This window comes from Ornithorhynchus anatinus, chromosome 4 (assembly GCF_004115215.2).
Source record: "Ornithorhynchus anatinus isolate Pmale09 chromosome 4, mOrnAna1.pri.v4, whole genome shotgun sequence".
In the NCBI taxonomy this organism is placed as follows: domain Eukaryota; kingdom Metazoa; phylum Chordata; class Mammalia; order Monotremata; family Ornithorhynchidae; genus Ornithorhynchus; species Ornithorhynchus anatinus.
In genome coordinates this window covers 88,615,880-88,633,707 of record NC_041731.1, presented here as the reverse complement: position 1 = coordinate 88,633,707, position 17,828 = coordinate 88,615,880, and the positions used below count along the sequence as shown (strand labels likewise).

The 17,828-nt window shown below is 43.9% G+C and overlaps 1 protein-coding gene across 4 annotated transcripts in view; it reads left to right on the top strand.

The window, feature by feature from the left end:
- Nucleotides 1-17,828, top strand: part of CDC14A (cell division cycle 14A) — a 191,664-nt gene that overhangs the window by 66,680 nt on the left and 107,156 nt on the right. For all 4 annotated transcript variants that reach the window (XM_029062853.2, XM_029062852.2, XM_029062850.2 and 1 more), the window contains exon 5: nucleotides 16,911-16,990. In XM_029062853.2, coding sequence (XP_028918686.1) covers nucleotides 16,911-16,990 — 80 coding nt within the window. The remainder of the gene's footprint in view (nucleotides 1-16,910; nucleotides 16,991-17,828) is intronic.

The window sequence follows — 17,828 nt, the reverse complement described above, 5'->3', positions numbered from 1 at the left end:
AGAAAATGAGAAAATGAGCGATACCATGCTCCCTGTAGAGAAAGACTGAAAGACCCAGGAACCCTGAGCCCACCGGGGTCCCTGAAACCCAAAATCCTCCGTCCTCTTTCTCCATCCCGGGGGGTTAGTATGAGCACTGCCCAGAGGCTGGAGCAGTGTTGGTCACTTCTTTCTCTACCTATCCCATCCAGTGTCCAGGATTGGTATAAGTTAGCACGTTGCATACACTTGGTGTGAACATTCACCTCAGTTTCTCACTATGTAAAAAAAAGTCATCTGTGACACTGCAAGCATGTCTGGTTGTTCTGGCCAGGGCACAGGTCAGCTAATAGATATACAACTCCACCTCCATCCTGGCAGGGGGCCTAGTCAATTTGCAACTGGTTCCAGCCGGTCTGTTTCTATATTGTCTGGGGCTATTGTCCTTTCACACAACACACAATCCTATCCCTATCTTGGGGAGCTGGTTCCCCTAGAAACAGACCTTTCGGGGCTTAACTCTTTCCTTCCCTGGACACTTTCACTCTTTCTGTTCATTTCCTCCCTCATATCTTCCAGATGTTTTTGGCTCCTCTCCTTGCCCACTTTGGGCCCTGCCAAATCTAGTCACTTTACCCAAGTACCACTAGTGGTTTTAGCAGCCCTGGTTGCAAATCACTGCCGTAAACCAGTGGTGATTTCTCTGGGTTTGCTAGCAGGGCTGACTTCAGAATGATATCTTGTGCCCTGAGGTGAGAGTCTTTATTCATTCAATTGTATTTATTGAGCACTTACTGTGTGCAAAGCACTATACTAAGCGACTGAGTCTTTACTGCCCCCCCAACCCCTTTCCCCCACCCCCCAACACCACATTTTGTCCCCCATGTGATATGTGATGTAACTTTTCCAAGGTGGAGCTCGTGATTGAGAACTTCCAGTCAGACTTGGTGTCTCTGCTGGGGTAGAGAGCTGGGGAGTGGGCAGAATTCATTCAATGTATTTATTGAGTGCTTACTGTGTGCAGAGCAGGTATTAGCACTTGGGAAAGTACAATACAACAATAAACAGTGACATTTCTTGCCCACAATGAGTTTATAGTCTAGATCTACAGCAGGGGTGGCAGTGGGGCTGGGACACAGTAGGATGTGACTTCCTGACCTATTCTTTAATTTAAAAAATAGTAAAAAAACCAAAACAAACCCTGTTGAGCCTTTTTTTTTTTAGAGGTAGCAGAAGGGATGTCTGGGAGAGTTCTTCCCATGTCCTGGGCTGGTGTCAGGCAGGTGATGGTGATGAGGCAGTGTGGCCCAGTGTATAAAACACAGCCCTGGGAGTCAGAAGTACCTGTGTTCTAATGCCGGCTCTGCCCCTTGTCCCCTGTGTGACCTTGGGTAAGTCACTTCTCTGTGCCTTGGTTACCTCATCTGTAATATGGGGATTAAGACTGTAAACCCCATGTGGGACAGGGACCAGTGTCCAACCTGATTATCTTGTATTTACCCCACTGCTTAATACAGTGCCTGGCACATAGTAAGTGTTCAACAGATACCATAAAAAAAAGCATGGGTCCTGGCGAAGTTTCCCAGCTGGCAGAACATCTTCCTTATAAATTGGTGCTGGAAGTGGGTGTCATTCATGGATGTGGAAAGGGCTGAAAAACTGAGGCGGGAGGGAGCTGCAGAGACAACGACCTGGGTCGCCACAGATGTACTCCGCCTCTGCCCCTGAAGTGCCAACCTGCCTCCACCCATGCAGGGATGTTCCAGCTACGCTTTCATCTCTGCCTGGAGGTGTTGGAATGGCACAAACTTTTCAAAGAATGTTCCCATTTATTTCCCAACAAGTCTCCCAGTAGAGGAAGCAGCTTGGCAGGCAGGTTTGGGGATGGAGATGAGCGAGGTGGTGCCTGGACCAGCTTTCCATGCATACACTAGCTGCATTTGTTTACAAAGTCAGGTTCACAGATAGGGTTTTTGGGGTGCCCTGGGTCCATCTGGCTTCTTATCTCTTACTTGGCTGGTGTCTCTAGGGAGAGTGGAGTTAGGGTGATCTCCCTACTCCCTTAGAACCTCCAGTGTTTGTCTGACTACTTCTGCATCGAACAGAAACTCTTTAGCATTGGCTTTAAAACACTCAGTCAGCTTGCTGCATCCTACTTTACCTTGACGATTTACTACTGAGACTCAGCCACTCCACTCCTCTAATGCCAACTGACTCACTGTACCTTACTCTTGTCTATCTCACCACTCACTTAGTTTCCACATCCTCCATCTGGCATAGAACACCCTCCCTCTTGATACTGAACAGTCCACACTCTCTCACCTTCATAGCTCTAGTAAAATCACATCTCCAAGAGGCCTTCCCTGACTGAGCCCTCATCTCCCCTACTCTGCTCAGCATCATCTGTGCAGTTAGCTTAGTATCCTTTAAACACTTGTTATTAACCCCACACTCAGCCCCTCAGCATTTGTGTACAGATCCATAATTTCAGTTGACGTTTATGTCTCTCCCTTTAGATTATAATCTCATTGTGGGTGGGGAACGTATCTACCCACTCCATTTTTTTTCTTTTTTATGGTATTTGTTGAGTATTTACTATGCGCCAGGCACTGTTCTAAGTGCTGGGGTAGGTACAAAGTAATCAGGTTGGATACAGTCCATGTTTGGGGCTCACAGTCTTAATCCCCATTTTCCAGATGGGGTAACTAAGGCCCAGAGAAATTATGACTTGCCCAAAGTCACACAGCAGACAAGTGGTGGAGCTGGGATTAGAATCCAGGTCCTTCGGACTCCCAGGCCTGTGCTGTATCCACTAGGCCATGCTGTTTTGTATTGTACTCTCTGAAGCACTTAGTACAGTGCTTTGCACAAAGTTAGCACTCGATAAATACCATTGATTGGTTACAACTCTTCCAAAACAAGTTTTGTCACTATATTGCACCCAGAAACTTTGCGAGCCCCTTTCATTATCCTTATCAAGTGCTTCAGTGGATCTCACTCTTAGTATCATAGATTGGGGAGCAGGCATGTAGGAGTAAGGACCAGCTCAGCTCTTCATGCACTGAAAACCTTGGTCCTGGACCCCAAATAGTTTTTTTTAAATGGTATTTCATTCAGTAGTATTTCATTCAATAGTATTTCTTGAGCGCTTACTGTGTGCCGAGCACTGTACTAAGCACTTGGAATGTACAAATCAGTAACAAATAGAGACAGTCCCTGCCCTTTGACGGGCTTACAGTCTAATCGGGGGAGACGGACAGACAAGAACAATAGCAGTAAATATTCATTCATTCATTCAATAGTATTTATTGAGCGCTTACTATGTGTAGAGCACTGTACTAAGCGCTTGGAATGGACAATAGAATCAAGGGGATGAACATCTCATTAAAACAATAGCAAATAAATGGAATCAAGGCGATGTACATTTCATTAACAAAATAAATAGTGTAATGAAAATATATACAGTTGAGTGGACGAGTCCAGTGCTGAGGGGATGGGAAGGGAGAGGGGGAGGAGCAGAGGGAAATGGGGGAAAAGAGGGTTTAGCTGCGGGGAGGTGAAGGAGGGGGTAGAGGGAGTAGAGGGAAAAGGGGAGCTCAGTCTGGGAAGGCCTCTTGGAGGAGGTGAGCTTTAAGTAAGGTTTTGAAGAGGGGAAGAGAATTAGTTTGGCGGAGGTGAGGAGGGAGGGCATTCCAGGACCGCGGGAGGACGTGACCCAGGGATCGACGGCGGGATAGGCGAGAATGGGGGACAGTGAGGAGGTGGGCGGCAGAGGAGCGGAGCGTGCGGGGTGGGCAGTGGAAAGAGATAAGGGAGGAGAGGTAGGAGGGGACAAGGTGATGGAGAGCCTTGAAGCCTAGAGTGAGAAGTTTTTTTGTGCGGAGGTTGATAGGCAACCACTGGAGGTTTTTAAGAAGGGTGGTGATATGCCCAGAGCGTTTCTGCAGGAAGATGAGCTGGTATTTGTTAAGTGCTTACTATGTGGCAGGCACTGTACTAAGCACTGGGGTAGCTACAAGCTAATCAGGTGGGATACAATCCCTTTTCCACACACTCTTTATTCCCCTTTTCCAGATGAGCTGTTGGAAATGGGAAACAAGTGTTCTATGGATGGTGCTTGTCATTGGTGGGCTTTAGGAAGGCTGGTGAACCTCTCCCAGCTGAGCTAGATTTAATTTGTCCCAGATTGCAGTTATCAGCATGGTGAAGGGGAAGCACCATAGTGCAGTGGATAGAGCAGGGGCCTGAGAGTCAGAAGGTCATGGGTTCTAATCCTGGCTCTACCACTTGTCTGCTTTTTGGCCTTGGGCAAGTTGCTTGAACTTCCCTGTGCCTCAGCTATCTCATCTGGAAAATGGGGATTGAGATTGTGAGCTCCATGCGGGACAGGGATTGTATCCATCCCTATTTGTTTGTATCCACCTAGCACTTAGTATAGTGCCTGGCACATCAGTAAGTGCTTAACAAATACCATCATTATTATTATTATTATCTTTATTATTATTATTATGAGATAACTGAGGCACAGAGAAGGTGCTTAGTACAGTGCCCAGCACATAGCAAATAGTGAGAAGCAGCGTGGCTCAGTGGAAAGAGCATGGGCTTTGGAGTCAGAGGTCATGGGTTCGAATCCTGGCTCGGCCACTTGTCAGCTGTGTGACTTTGGGCAAGTCACTTCACTTCTCGGTGCCTCAGTTACCTTGTCTGTAAAATGGGGATTAAGACTGTGAGCCCCACGTGGGACAACCTGATTCCCCTGTGTCTACCCCAGCACTTAGAACAGTGCTCTGCACATAGTAAGCACTTAACAAATACCAACATTACATAGTTAAATGCTTAAGAAATACCATTATTATTATTATTATTATTATTAAATGACTTGCCCATGGTCACACAGCAGTGGACTGTGAGAGCTAGTATTAGAGTGCAACCTCTTTCTAGGCAGGGGCCTGGCCTCAAGTTTCTCTTGTATTTTCCCAGATGCTTCATACAGGACACTGCACCCAGAGCGTGCTCAATAAAACTGTCACTAGTACTAGCTAGTACTCAACTGAACCACTGAAAACTTGGAATGATATCTGACCCAAACGTGGCTGTTCCTGATGGCTGGGAGTGCCACCTCCTCCAGGAGGCCTTCCCAGTCTAAACCTCCCTTTTCCTCTGCCCCTCCCCCACATCGCCCCGACTCACTCCCTTTGCTCTACCCTCCTCCCCACCCCACAGCACTTGTGTATATATGTGCATATTTATAATTATAATTCTACTTGTTTTTATTAGTGATGTGTATATATCTATAATTCTATTTATTTTTAATGATGCTATTGATGCCTGTTTACTTGTTTTGATGTCTGTCTCCCCCGTTCTAGACTGTGAGCCCTTTATGGGCAGAGATTGTCTCTACTTGTTGCTGAATTGTACTTCCCAAGCGTTGAGTACAGTGCTCTGCACACAGTAAGTGCTGTATAAATACGATTGAATGAACGAATGAGTGTGAACATATGAACAAAACTGTCCCTATAGGCTGGTGGAGCCTGCGTTCGAGGGTCTGCCCCAGCACAGTGTGCATACATTCACACAAACTCTTTTCCCAGGCTTGCTGAAGGGGAGGGGCCCTTTCCTCCAACCCCAGCCCAAAATAACGTTGTTGTTGCTCAAACAATCTGTTCAGAGCTCTGGAAAACCAATGCCCAGTAAGTCAATTGATCAATCTGTGGTATTTATTCAGCATTTACTATGTGTAGAGAGCACTGTACTGAGTGCTTGGGAGAGTACAATACAACAGGATTAAAACTGAGCCTCTTGACACTCCCTTAAGTCCTAGCAGGTCATGGGTAATAATAATGTTGGTATTTGTTAAGCGCTTCCTATGTGCAGAGCACTGTTCTAAGCGCTGGTGTAGATACAGGGTAATCAGATTGTCCCACATGAGGCTCACAGTCTTAATTCCCATTTTACAGATGAGGTAACTGAGGCACAGAGAAGTTAAGTGACTCTCCCACAGTCATACAGCTGACAAGTGACAGAGCCGGGATTCGAACCTATGACCTCTGACTCCCAAGCCCGGGCTCTTTCCATTAAGCAACGCTGCTTCTCTAAGGACTCTATGAATATCTTGGTAGTCAGTCAGTATCAATCAGTGGTATTTATTGAGGCTTACTGAGTGCAGAGCACTGTACTAAATGTTTGTGCAGAACACTATAATAACTGCTTGAGAGAGCACAGAACAATATAGTAGTAAACACAGTCCCTGCCCACATGGAACTTACAGTCTTGAAGGAGAAATGAGCATTAAAATAAATTACAGATAGGGGAAATGAGAAAGTATAAGGATAAATATGGAAGAATATCAGGATAGTATTTATTAAGCATTTACCATATACAAAATACCACCTGTCATTCTTTTTCTCAAAAGGAGATTCCATGAGGAAGGTGGGTAGTGAGTTCTCCAATAGTTTACAGTCCCTGCCCCAAAGAGTTAACAGGCTAGAAGGAGAGACAGCATTCAAATAAATTACTGGTAGGGGAAATGAGAAATTCTAAGGATAAATATGGGCGAGTATAAGGATAGTATTTATTGAGCACTTACTATAATACAGAATACTGTATCTCCTTCCTTTTCTGAAAAGAAAGTTCCATGAAGAAGATAGTTTGTGAGGTCTCCAATAGTTTTCCTGTTTGCTCTGAGCTGCTTGGACAAAAAAAGCATGAAGAACTTCGTGGACACGATCTAATCAATTTTTACACTACCAAACAGATGCAATACTGAGACTTTAAGGGGCTTAAGGAAAGTCACATGGAAATCTGAGATTAGAACCAATATCTCTGAGCTGCTAATGGAAGATAAATTAAAACTCTCTATTTTAACAACAGCCACGATGGTCTTTTATGAAAGCTTAAAACACCCGGTCTTTTCAGTTAATTATTGTTCCTGCTGACAGAAAGCCTCTAGGATATCAATCAATCATATTTATTTAGCGCTTACTGTGTGTACACCACTGTATCATTTTTTTTGCGCTTTCTGTGTGTACACCATTGTATGACATGCTTGGGAGGATATCCTACAACAGATTTAGTAGATCTGTTCCCTGCCCAGGAGCTTATGGTTTAGAGGGGCACAATTTTCTGTGGTCCACTCACAGGAGACACCTGGAAAGATGAGTCAAACCGTTCCAAACCTTTGATCTGAAGCAGCATGGTGTAGTGGGTAGAGCATGGGCCTGGGAGTCAAAAAGTCACGAGTTCTAATTCCAACTCTGCCACTTGTCTGCTCTGCTCTGGTTTTGGACAAGTCACTTCACTTCCCTGTGTCTCAGTTACCTCATCTGTAAAATGGGGATCGAGACTGTGAGCCCCATGTGGGACAGGAACTGTGTTCAACCGGATTTGCTTGGATCCACCCCAGTGCTTAGTGTAGTGCCTGGCATGTAGTACGCGCTTAAAAAAATACAATTATTATAATGCAACAATTATCCTCTCCTCTATCCCCTTGTCTACATTCAGAGAAATTTGGCAATCTGTACTAGTTTCCCTTCTATTTTATACCACTAATGAAATCTCAAGTTAGATCTTTGTTCCCTTTCAATTTCAGCAACCAGCTGGGCAGCATATTTTACTTACCACAATGTGGGATGAGTGCTTTACATTCTCATTTTGGATTTTGGTAACACCCCGAAGCATTTCTCCAAACTCATTCATTCATTCACTTGTATTTATTGAGTGCTTACTGCATGCAAAGCACTGTACTAAGTGCTTGGGAGAGTACAGGACAATGACAAACAAACACATTACTGCCAATAACAAGCTCAGAGTCTAAAGGGGAGAGACTGACATTAATTTAAATACATAAATTACAGGTGTATACAGATATATACATATGTGCTTTGGGAATGGAAGGGAGGATGAATGAAGGAGCAAGTAAGAGTGACGGAGAAGGAAGTGGGAGGAGAGTAGAGGAGGGTTTAGTCAGGGGAGGCTTCTTGGAGGAGATAGGTCTTAAACTGGGTAATGGCCCAGGTAGCCAAAAAAACTCAGTGACCACTTGGAGTTCAAAAATGGCATGGAAAATTTCCGGTGGCGCGGAGGACTTCCCCAATGAAGATGAGCCCAGTGATTTGGTCTTCCCCTGCTTTAGCATCAGTCAGTCCACACTGCTGCATTCCCTCTTTCCAGCAGTTCATAATCATTTCCTGGATGGGCAGAAGCATTTTCAGTTACCAGTTTCTCAGTGCCTTGATTGGGTCCTCAGGCATGGCAGGCAAAAACAGGTGGTGTTACACTAGACTTATTATATATCCTTTTCCTATTCTTAATAAGAAACAGATCCACCAAAGACCTTTCTATGCTGGAATCCCAGCCAGGTCATCAAAATGTAGCTTTGGCATGGTTAGTGAACTCCTCAAGGCAGTCAAATTTGCTTTAGTGGCTGCCAGAGTCCAAGTCTACTGAGCACCTGCTAGTGCATCCACTTTTCCTGAATTTAAATTTACAGTAAAAAAGTGCTTTATTGCTTTTGAGATATGCTGATGTGGAAAAAAAGCCCTGTTCATTAAAAACTGTTACTAAAGGGATTTAATGAGCTCAGAAGTGGTTGGAACCTGAATTTTACTTTTATGGTACAAATATTTTGTCCTATCAGATTATCTTGTATCTACCCCAGTGCTTAACAAAGTGCTTTGGCTCTTAATAAAGAGTTTAAGAATTGCTACCTGTATTTTTTATCCTTAAAAACAAATAAAAAAATCAAAGTTTTGATAAACGTAGACAAAGGTGACAACTATAATCTCAGCAGTGTATTGTTAACATATTCCAAAATATAAATGGGATTGATGTTTCAGATCTTCATCCATTTATTTTAGGATTATATTAGCTTATATTGGGTGCTCTGTACTGTGATTTTACTGTATTGCATTTTGTTGTGTTGCTGCTGGAGCTTTCATTATGTTAAGTAAAAATTGCTGTATTTGGATTAATTGGCATGGTGGTTTCCCTGAGAATCTGTTATTAAAGAGATCTAATAGAATAAACATAACTTTAAAAGTGTTCACAAAAGAGAGAGAAATTTTGTCTGTTCTGTAAAGATTGAATATATCCCCAGTGAAACTTTAAAGCAGTTTCTGTGCAAAACTGGAGTGTTCCAAGCTGTCATCATGACTGTAGGGAAGTGGATGTGGAACCAGAATTCATGGCTGGAGCTGTTTACTGCAGCCGATCCAAATGACCTTGACCTGGAGACTTCAGTGCCAGGGTCAAGCATCAAGAAAAGCCACAGCAAACCATCCCTACCGCCAATTTAGTTTTGTCTTGCAGACACTTGTCTCTGTCCCATACCAAGTCTGTGATTTAAGATACTGCTTGAACTTCCACCATTGGACATTCCGGGCTTAGGCTCAGAGCAGGAGACTGTAGGCTGAAAGCTCTGTAGACTCTAGACTATAAACTCGTCTCTGTGCTGTAAACTCGTGGGCCGGGAATGTGTCTGTTCTGTTGTATCCTCCCAAGCACTTAGTAAAGTGCTCTGCACAAAGTAATAATAATAATAATTATGCTTCTTGTTAAATGCATATTATGTGCTCAGCACTGTTCCAAACAATTAGGTAGATACAAGTTAGTCAGGTTGGACACAGTCCCCATCCCACAAGGGGCTCACACTCTTAATCCTCATTTTACAGATAAGGTAAAAGAGGCCCAGAAAGGTGAAGTGACTTGCCCAAGGTCACACATCAGACATGTGGTAGAGTTGAGATTAGAACCCAGGTACATCTGACTCCCAGGCCTGTGTTCTATTCCCTAAGCTACAACTGCTTTTATAGTAAGCTCTCAGTAGATACGAGGCTCATATCTCCTCCTGCCTTCAGGATGGCGCCGCCTGGATGTCCACCCACCACCTAAAACTCAACATGTCCAAGACTGAGCTCCTTATCTTCCCTCCCAAACCCTGTCCTCTCCCTGACTTGCCCATCACTGTGGACGGCACTACCATCCATCCCTTCTCACAAGCCCAGAACCTTGGTGTCATTCTTGACTCCCTCCACTGTCTTATACACCCCACATATCCAATCTGTCACCAAAACCTGCTGGTCTCACCTTCACAATATCGCCAAGATCCAGCTTTTCCACTCCATTCAAACTGCTACCTTGTTGGTACAATCTCTCATCATATCCCGACTGGATTACTGCATCAGCTTCCTTTCTGATCTCCCATCCTCCTGTCTCTCCCGCTTCAGTCTATACTTCACTCTGCTGTCCGGATTATCTTTCTACAGAAACGCTCTGGGCATGTCACTCCCCTCCTCAAAAATCTCCAGTGGTTGCCTATCAACCTTCGCATGAAGCAAAAACATCTCTCTATTGGCTTCAAAGCTCTCTATCCCCTTGCCCCCTCGTACCTCACCTCCCTTCTCTCCTTCTACAGCCCAACCCACACACTCTGCTCCTCTGCCGCCACTAACCACCTCACTGTGCCTTGTTTTCACCTGTCCCGCCAACTACCCCTAGCCCTGGTCCTCCTACCTCTGGCCTGGAATGCCCTACCTCCTCACAACGGCCAAACTAGCTCTCTTCCCCTCTTCAAAGCCCTACTGAGAGCTCACCTTCTCCAGGAGGCCTTCCCAGACCGAGTCCCCCCTTTTCCTCTGCTCCTCCTCCCCTCCCCATTGCTGCCACTCCCTCCCTCTGCTCTACCCCCTTCCCCTCCCCACAGCACTTGTGTATATTTGTACATATTTATTACTCTATTTTATTAATGATGTGTATATTTCTATAATTCTAGTTATCTATTTTGATGGTATTGTTGCCTGTCTACTTGTTTTGTTTTATTGTCTGTCTCCCCCTTCTAGACTGTGAGCAGGGATTGTCTCTATCTGTTACCAAATTGTACTTTCCAAGCTCTTAGTACAGTGCCCTGCACACAGTAAGCACTCAATAACTGTGATTAAATGACTGACTGACTGACTGACTGACAGGACCCTCATCTACAGGGGCTCAGTTGCTTCTCTGGTACCCTCCATCTCCTCTGCTCCTTACGTAGGATCAAGGGAGTAAAGGAGGAGCTGCCGTGTAGCAGCTGTGGAGGGACTGCTCCTGTGCTGGGTACCCTTGGGAGCTGTGGGATCCAGAAATAAGGACTTGGGCCTTGCCTAAGTCTACTTGGCCCTGAGCCTGATTCAGTTACTATAAACCCCATGATCAGCTCAGTCAGGCCGAGGACTGGCTGCCTCTCCAGGGCTCTGCGAACCAAAGAAGAAAAATAGTTACTCTACCCGGACAGGTTTATCAGCCTGTGGGCTGGGACAGTTCTGTCAGATCGGGGTTACACAGTCATTCGAGGTGAGAGGACAAGTACTAACTTTGGTCCAGACATTCCATCCCCCTTTAAACTGTAAGCGCTTTGTGGGCTGGGATTATGTCTACCTACTCTATTGTATTGTACTCTCCTCCCAAGTGCTTAGTTCAGTGTTCTGCACACAGTAAGCACTCAGTAGGTAATGCTCATTGATTGATTAAAAAAAGATGGGGAAATTGTCTTCCTCCAAAACACCCAAGAATTGAGCACAATATTCTTAGAAGAGGAAAAGAGGCACTTCTTTGATTCAGCAGTTAAAGTTTCTGATAATTTGGTTAAGTGCACTAAAGTGCAAGATCAGGGAGAATAAGACATTTCCTCTTACAATCTTTTTGCCTTGGATGCGTTTGCCCTCTAGACTGTAAGCTCCTTGTGGGTAGGGAATGTTTCTACCAACTCAATAATATTGTATTAATAATAATAATAATAATGTTGGTATTTGTTAAGCGCTTACTATGTGCAGAGCACTGTTCTAAGCGCTGGGGTAGACACAAGGGAATCAGGTTGTCCCACGTGGGGCTCACAGTCTTAATCCCCATTTTACAGATGAGGTAACTGAGGCCCAGAGAAGTTAAGTGACTTGCCCACAGTCACCCAGCTGACAAGTGGTATTCTCCCAAGCACTTAGTACATTGCCCTGCACACAATGTGTCCAATAGATATTATTAATTGATTAATTGATAGTGATCTCATTGGCAGTCTTGAATGGGAAACTTTTTTTTTCCCCATCAGGAGAAATTTTGAGAATGTTGGGAAATATGCGACTGGCTTTTGTAAGGGAGGATGGGGGATGGGTTAGTGGTGACTTCACCATTGAAACCCTGTGCATTTGTACTAATTTAAGCTATTTTGCACTGTCTTTTGAAAGCTTTCATTCAGATCCTCTCCTTCTTCCTCCTGTGACATGCTTAAGTACCTCAGGAATTTTAGTGAAATCTAGATGGCCTCTGGAAAGTTCCATTTTGCCCTTATTAATATTTGAGTAGGGGACTAAAAATAAAAACAAATGATCTCAGCTTACATTGAGAACATTGGTCACGTGCCTTGGGTCACAAATAATGAGACTGTCCAAACCGGGAAGGTAGTGAGAATCAAACATTTTTTGGGAGTCAAGCTTTCTCTTATGCTAAGTGTGTCTAATAGAGCAGCTTGTTCTAGATGGGGAAAGTACTCATGGACAATTAAGATTGCTAGGAGAGCTCTAAATAGTGTAGAAAGAGGATAGGCTATAAAACAACTTTTACCATTACTAGCTACATTTGGTTTTATTGAAATAATTTAAATTTATTTTTGCAAAAATGTAATCTAGTTTGCCCTGTACAACAGTGATTGATAATTGATCCTCTACTGCTTGTGATTAGATGGATTTTTTCAGCATTACATTACCTTTCCTAAATGGGTTCTATTGAAGGAGCAATTTATCTTGCAGGATCAGGTTTATTGTTTCTAAAACAAATTGTCAGGTTGAGTATATTTTTCGTTTTCTGGTAGTTCATATTTGAAACTTTGCATGAATCATGATCTTTGAAATTGGTAAGTTTTAGATTTAAATTTTAATTTGATTCAGTTGATTTAAATTTGTCTTGGTGATTATTTCAGCAACCCTGGGGTGTGTCATTAACAATTGCATCTTGGTTCAGCTCATTTACCAAATTCTAGTTCTTTCTATCACTGTTTTAGTTAGTGTAAGAATTTTTGTAACTGTTGTTGGAACTTTGCAGCCTTAGTTAGTCTTGTGAGTATTTTCATGTTACCGTCACCACTCAGTGATCCAAGCTAATGGCGGTAGTGCTGATATACAAAACAGGGAAGATTCCTTGAGCCCCGTCTGAATAAGAGAGAGAAGAAGCAGAGTAAGCCAGGAAGCAGGATGATGATTTGAAGTCAGTACAGGGTGGCATACCCACTTCTCATTAATTTTTTTAAATGGCACTTGTTAAGCACTTACTATATGCTAGACACTGTACTAAGCACTGGTATAGATGCAAGTGAATCAGGTTGGTCACGGTCCCTGTCCCATATGGAGCTAACGGTGTGTTGGAGAAAGGAAGATTTAATCCCCATTTTACAGATTAGGCAACTGAGTCTCGAGAAGTTAAGTGACTAGCCCAGGGTCACATAGCAGGTAAGTGGTGGAGCCAGGATTAGAATCCAGATAAAATACATTAAAAAAATAAATTATGGTATTTGTTAAGCGCTTACTATGTACAAAGCACTGTTCTAAGCGCTGGGGATGATACAAGGTAATCAGGTTGTCCCTCGTGGGGTTCACAGTCTTGATCCCCATTTTACAGATGAGGTAACTGTACAGAGAAGTTAAGTGACTTGCCCAAAGTCACACAGCTGATAAGTGGCAGAGCCGGCATTAGAACCCATGACCTCTGACTCCCAAGCTCGTGCTCTTTCCACTAAGCCACACTGAGAAGCAGCATGGCCTAGTGGATAGAGCATGGGCCTGGGAGTCAGAAGGACCTGGGTTCTAATTCCAGCCGTGCCACTTGTCTGCTGTGTGATCTTAGGCAAACCACTTCACTTCTCTCTGCCTCAGTTCCCTCACCTGTAAAATGGGGATGAAAACTGTGAGCCCCATTTGAGACATGAATTGTGTCCAAGCTGATTAGCTTGTGCCTGGCACAAAGTAAGTGCTTAGCAAACACCATTTTTAAAAAAATCCTCTGACTCCCAGGCCTGTACTCATTCCAGTAAGCCAAGCTCCTTCGCATCCCTCTCCTTGATGTTCCTTCTCAAGTTGGGTAATAATTCAGAACTGTCTTATGAGTAGAATTCAGTGACGGTAAAACTTCATTCATTTTCTACTTGGTTTAGGGCATTTAGGGATTGTACAGGCCTTAATCATCTAGGGAAGCTCGCTTGTGGGTGATCTGTAATAAAGTTCAAACTTTTTTTTTTCTAAATATATGTCTGTCCTGCCTCCAGATGACCTCCTTGGCCATCAGTGTGTCCTAAGTTTGGAATGACTGCCCTCATGTCCACCTTTTGATGTAATGAGCCAAGTTGAATGAGACAGGAAGGGAATGTATCCTGTCAGTATGAGAACTCTAAGACTAAATTCTTAGCTCCTACGTAACACTGCTCAGCTCAACCATTATAAAAATAACAAAGTTCTTTCTGATGAGCATCAGGGAAAGAAGTGTGATTTGAAGGACACTGAAGCCAATTCTTTCACTCTGCGTTTCAGCAGAGAGCAGTCTCCCCTTCGCCGCCTACCAAGGTGCCAGTTTAGCGTGGGAGCAGTTCCTGTCTGAAGAGTGGGCAGAAACTTGATCCTTATGGCTGTAGTTCCGGCAATAGCAGGACACCAAAATTAGATGGCATGGGCCGGGGCAGGCAGGGCCAGACAAGGAGAGAAGATAGATCTGAAAAACCATAATAATAATAACTGTGGTATTTTTTAAGCACTTACTATATGCCCAAGGACTGTACTATCTTAACACCACTCTCCTCCATGTCTCACAAACTCATAACCTTGGAATTATCTTTGAATCATCTTTCTCACTCAACTCACATATTCAGTCTATCACCAAGTCCTCTCAGTTCAACCTTCACACCATTGCTAAAACTCACCCCTTCTTCGCCATCCCATCTGCTACTACACTGATCCAAACACTTATACTGCCCTGACTACTGCATCAGCCTCCTTGCCGACCTCTCTGTCCCCACTCCAGTCCTTATTTCACTCTGCAGCCTAGATCATTTAAAAAAAAAAATTAATTCCAGGTCTCCCCACTGTTCAAGAACCTCCAGTGGTCTCCCATCCACCTCTGCATCATAAAGAAGCTCCTTACCATGGGCTTTAAGGCACCCCATCAGCTTCACCACTCCTACCTTACCTTGCCAATTTCCTGTTTACAACCTACACCCACACACTTGGTACTCTAATGCCACCCTACTCACAGTACCTCGATCTTGTCTACCTCGCATTCGGCCACTTGTCCATGTCCTCTCTCTGGCCTGGAACTCCCTCCCCCTTCGCATCCAAAAGACCACCACTCTCCCCACCTTCAAAGTCTGCTAAAATCCCAACTCCTCCCCTAGGCCTTCGCATCTAAGCCCTCTTTCCCCTTCTTACTGCCTCTCCCCTATTCCCCCCTATTGTCTATTCCCTTAGATATATACGCTTTAAGCACATAATAATAATAATAATTATAATAATAGTGTTGGTATTTGTTAAGTGCTTACTATGTGCCAAGCACTGTTATAAGCACAAGGGTATATACAAGGTAATCAGGTTGTCCCACATAGGGTTCACAGCCTTCATCCCCATTTTACAGATGAGGTAACTGAGCCACAGAGAAGTTAAGTGAATTGCCCAAGGTCACACAGCTGACAATTGGCAGAGTGGGGATTAGAACTCATGACCCTTGACTCCCAAGCCCGTGCTCTTTCCACTAAGCCACGCACCCAACCCTCAGCCCACAGCACTTGTGTACATATTCATAATTTATTTTAATCTCTGTCTACCCCTCTAATAATAATTATAATAATTGAGGTATTTGTTAAAGGCTTTCTATGTGTCAGGCACTGTACTAAGCACTGGGGTGGATATAAACAAATTGGGTTGGACACAGTCTCTGTCCCACATGGGGCTCACAGTCTTAATCCCCATTTTGCAGGTGAGACCACTGGGGTCCAGAGAAGTGAAGTGACTTGCCTAAGGCCACACAGCAGACAAGTGACAGAGCCGGGATTAGAACTCATGACCTTCTGACTCCCAGGGCCATACTTTATCCACTATGTCATGCTGCTCCTTGTGTGTAGGGAGCATATTTTATTAACTCTTTTGTGCTATGCTCTCTCCAATGCTTAGCCAGTGCTCTGCACACAGTAAGGGCTCAATAAATAACATTGACATGGGTGGATTGATTATACTAAGAGCTGAATAGAAACAAGGTAATTAGGTTGGACAGTCCCTATCACACATGCGGCTCATGACTAAGTAGGAGTGAACAAAGGTATTTAATCTCCATTTTACAGATGAGGAAACTCAGGTACAGAGAAGTGATTTGCCCAGGGTCTCGCAGCAGGCAAATGGCAGAGCCAGAAGTAGAACCCAGATCCCCTGATTCTCAGGCTTGTGCTCTTACCATTAGGCCATGCTGCCTGTGACCACTGGGACAGCCCTTTCCTTTCTTCCCATCTGTCAGAAAAACACTCCTTATAAGTTTGCAGATGCTTCCAACCTGAACATTTAGGACTTTGGAATGATTGGGTAAGTTTCTCATTCAGGACAGTTTTTGTCTATATTGGTGTGGGTCCCAAGTAGTAGTAATAGTATGTTAAGAAGCACCGACTCTGTCCAAGACTACCCCTCATTAACGTTTACATTATTTGACTGTTGATCATTTTTGTCATAGTGTTTGCCAATTTGTTGATCTGATTATAATCATATTTTTCTACACATCTGGTTCCCACTGCCTCCCCTTATATTGTGAACTTATTATAGGCCAGAGAGTGTTACTCAACTGGTTTCATGTAATCATGCAGTGTTAGCAAAGCACCTTTTAACTGCTTAACAAATTAAAAATGACATTATTATAGTTTTCTAAATTTTGCAATGTATTTGTTGTAGGTGATCTACCTAAAGAAGACACCCGAAGATGCCTACAGAGCTCTTTTATCTGGCTCAAATCCCCCCTATCTTCCATTCAGGTATGTGTGTCTCTAGAGGCAATCAATTCATCAATAAATCAGTGGTATTTACTGAGTGCTTATTATGGGCAGACCACTGCAGTAAGCACTTGGGAGCAAACAGTACAATAGAACTTGTAGACAGGATCCCTGGCCTCAGGGAACTTGCAGGTTTGTGGACAAGACAAACATTAAAATAAATTACAGTTAGGGGAGGCTGCAGAGCAACAGGATTTGTACTGAAATGCTATGGGGGTGAGGGAGTATCAGAGTGCTTAGAGGGTACAGACCCAAGAGTATAGATGATGCAGAAGGGAAGAAGAATTCAATGGGGAAATTAGAGGTTGATCAAAGAAGGCCTCTTATAGGAGATAGGATTTTAATAGGGCTTTGAGGATGAGGTCTGCTGTATACGAAGGAGGAGGGAGTTCGAGGCTAAACGGAGGAAGTGGGCAAGGGGTCAACAGTGAGAGAGATGAGATTGAGCTACAGTGAGAAGGTTGGTGTAAGAGGAGTGAAGTGTGTGGGCTGGGTTGTGGGGGAGGAGCAAGGTAAAATAAGAGTGGGAGAGCCGATTGAGTGCCTTAAAGCCAAAGGTAAGGAGTAACTGTTTGATGCCAAGATTAATGGGCAGCCACCGGAGGTTTTTAAGGCTTGGGGAGATGTGCAAAGAATGATTTTTTTAGTAAAATGATCCAGGCAGCAGAATGGAGTATAGACTGGAGTGGGGAAGAGGTTGGAGGTTGGGAGGTCAACAAAGAGACTGATAGAGTAGTTGAGGTGGGGTATGACAAGTGCTTGGATGAGCATAGTAGCAGTTTGGAGGAAAAGGCAGATTTTAGCCATGTTGTAAGGTAGA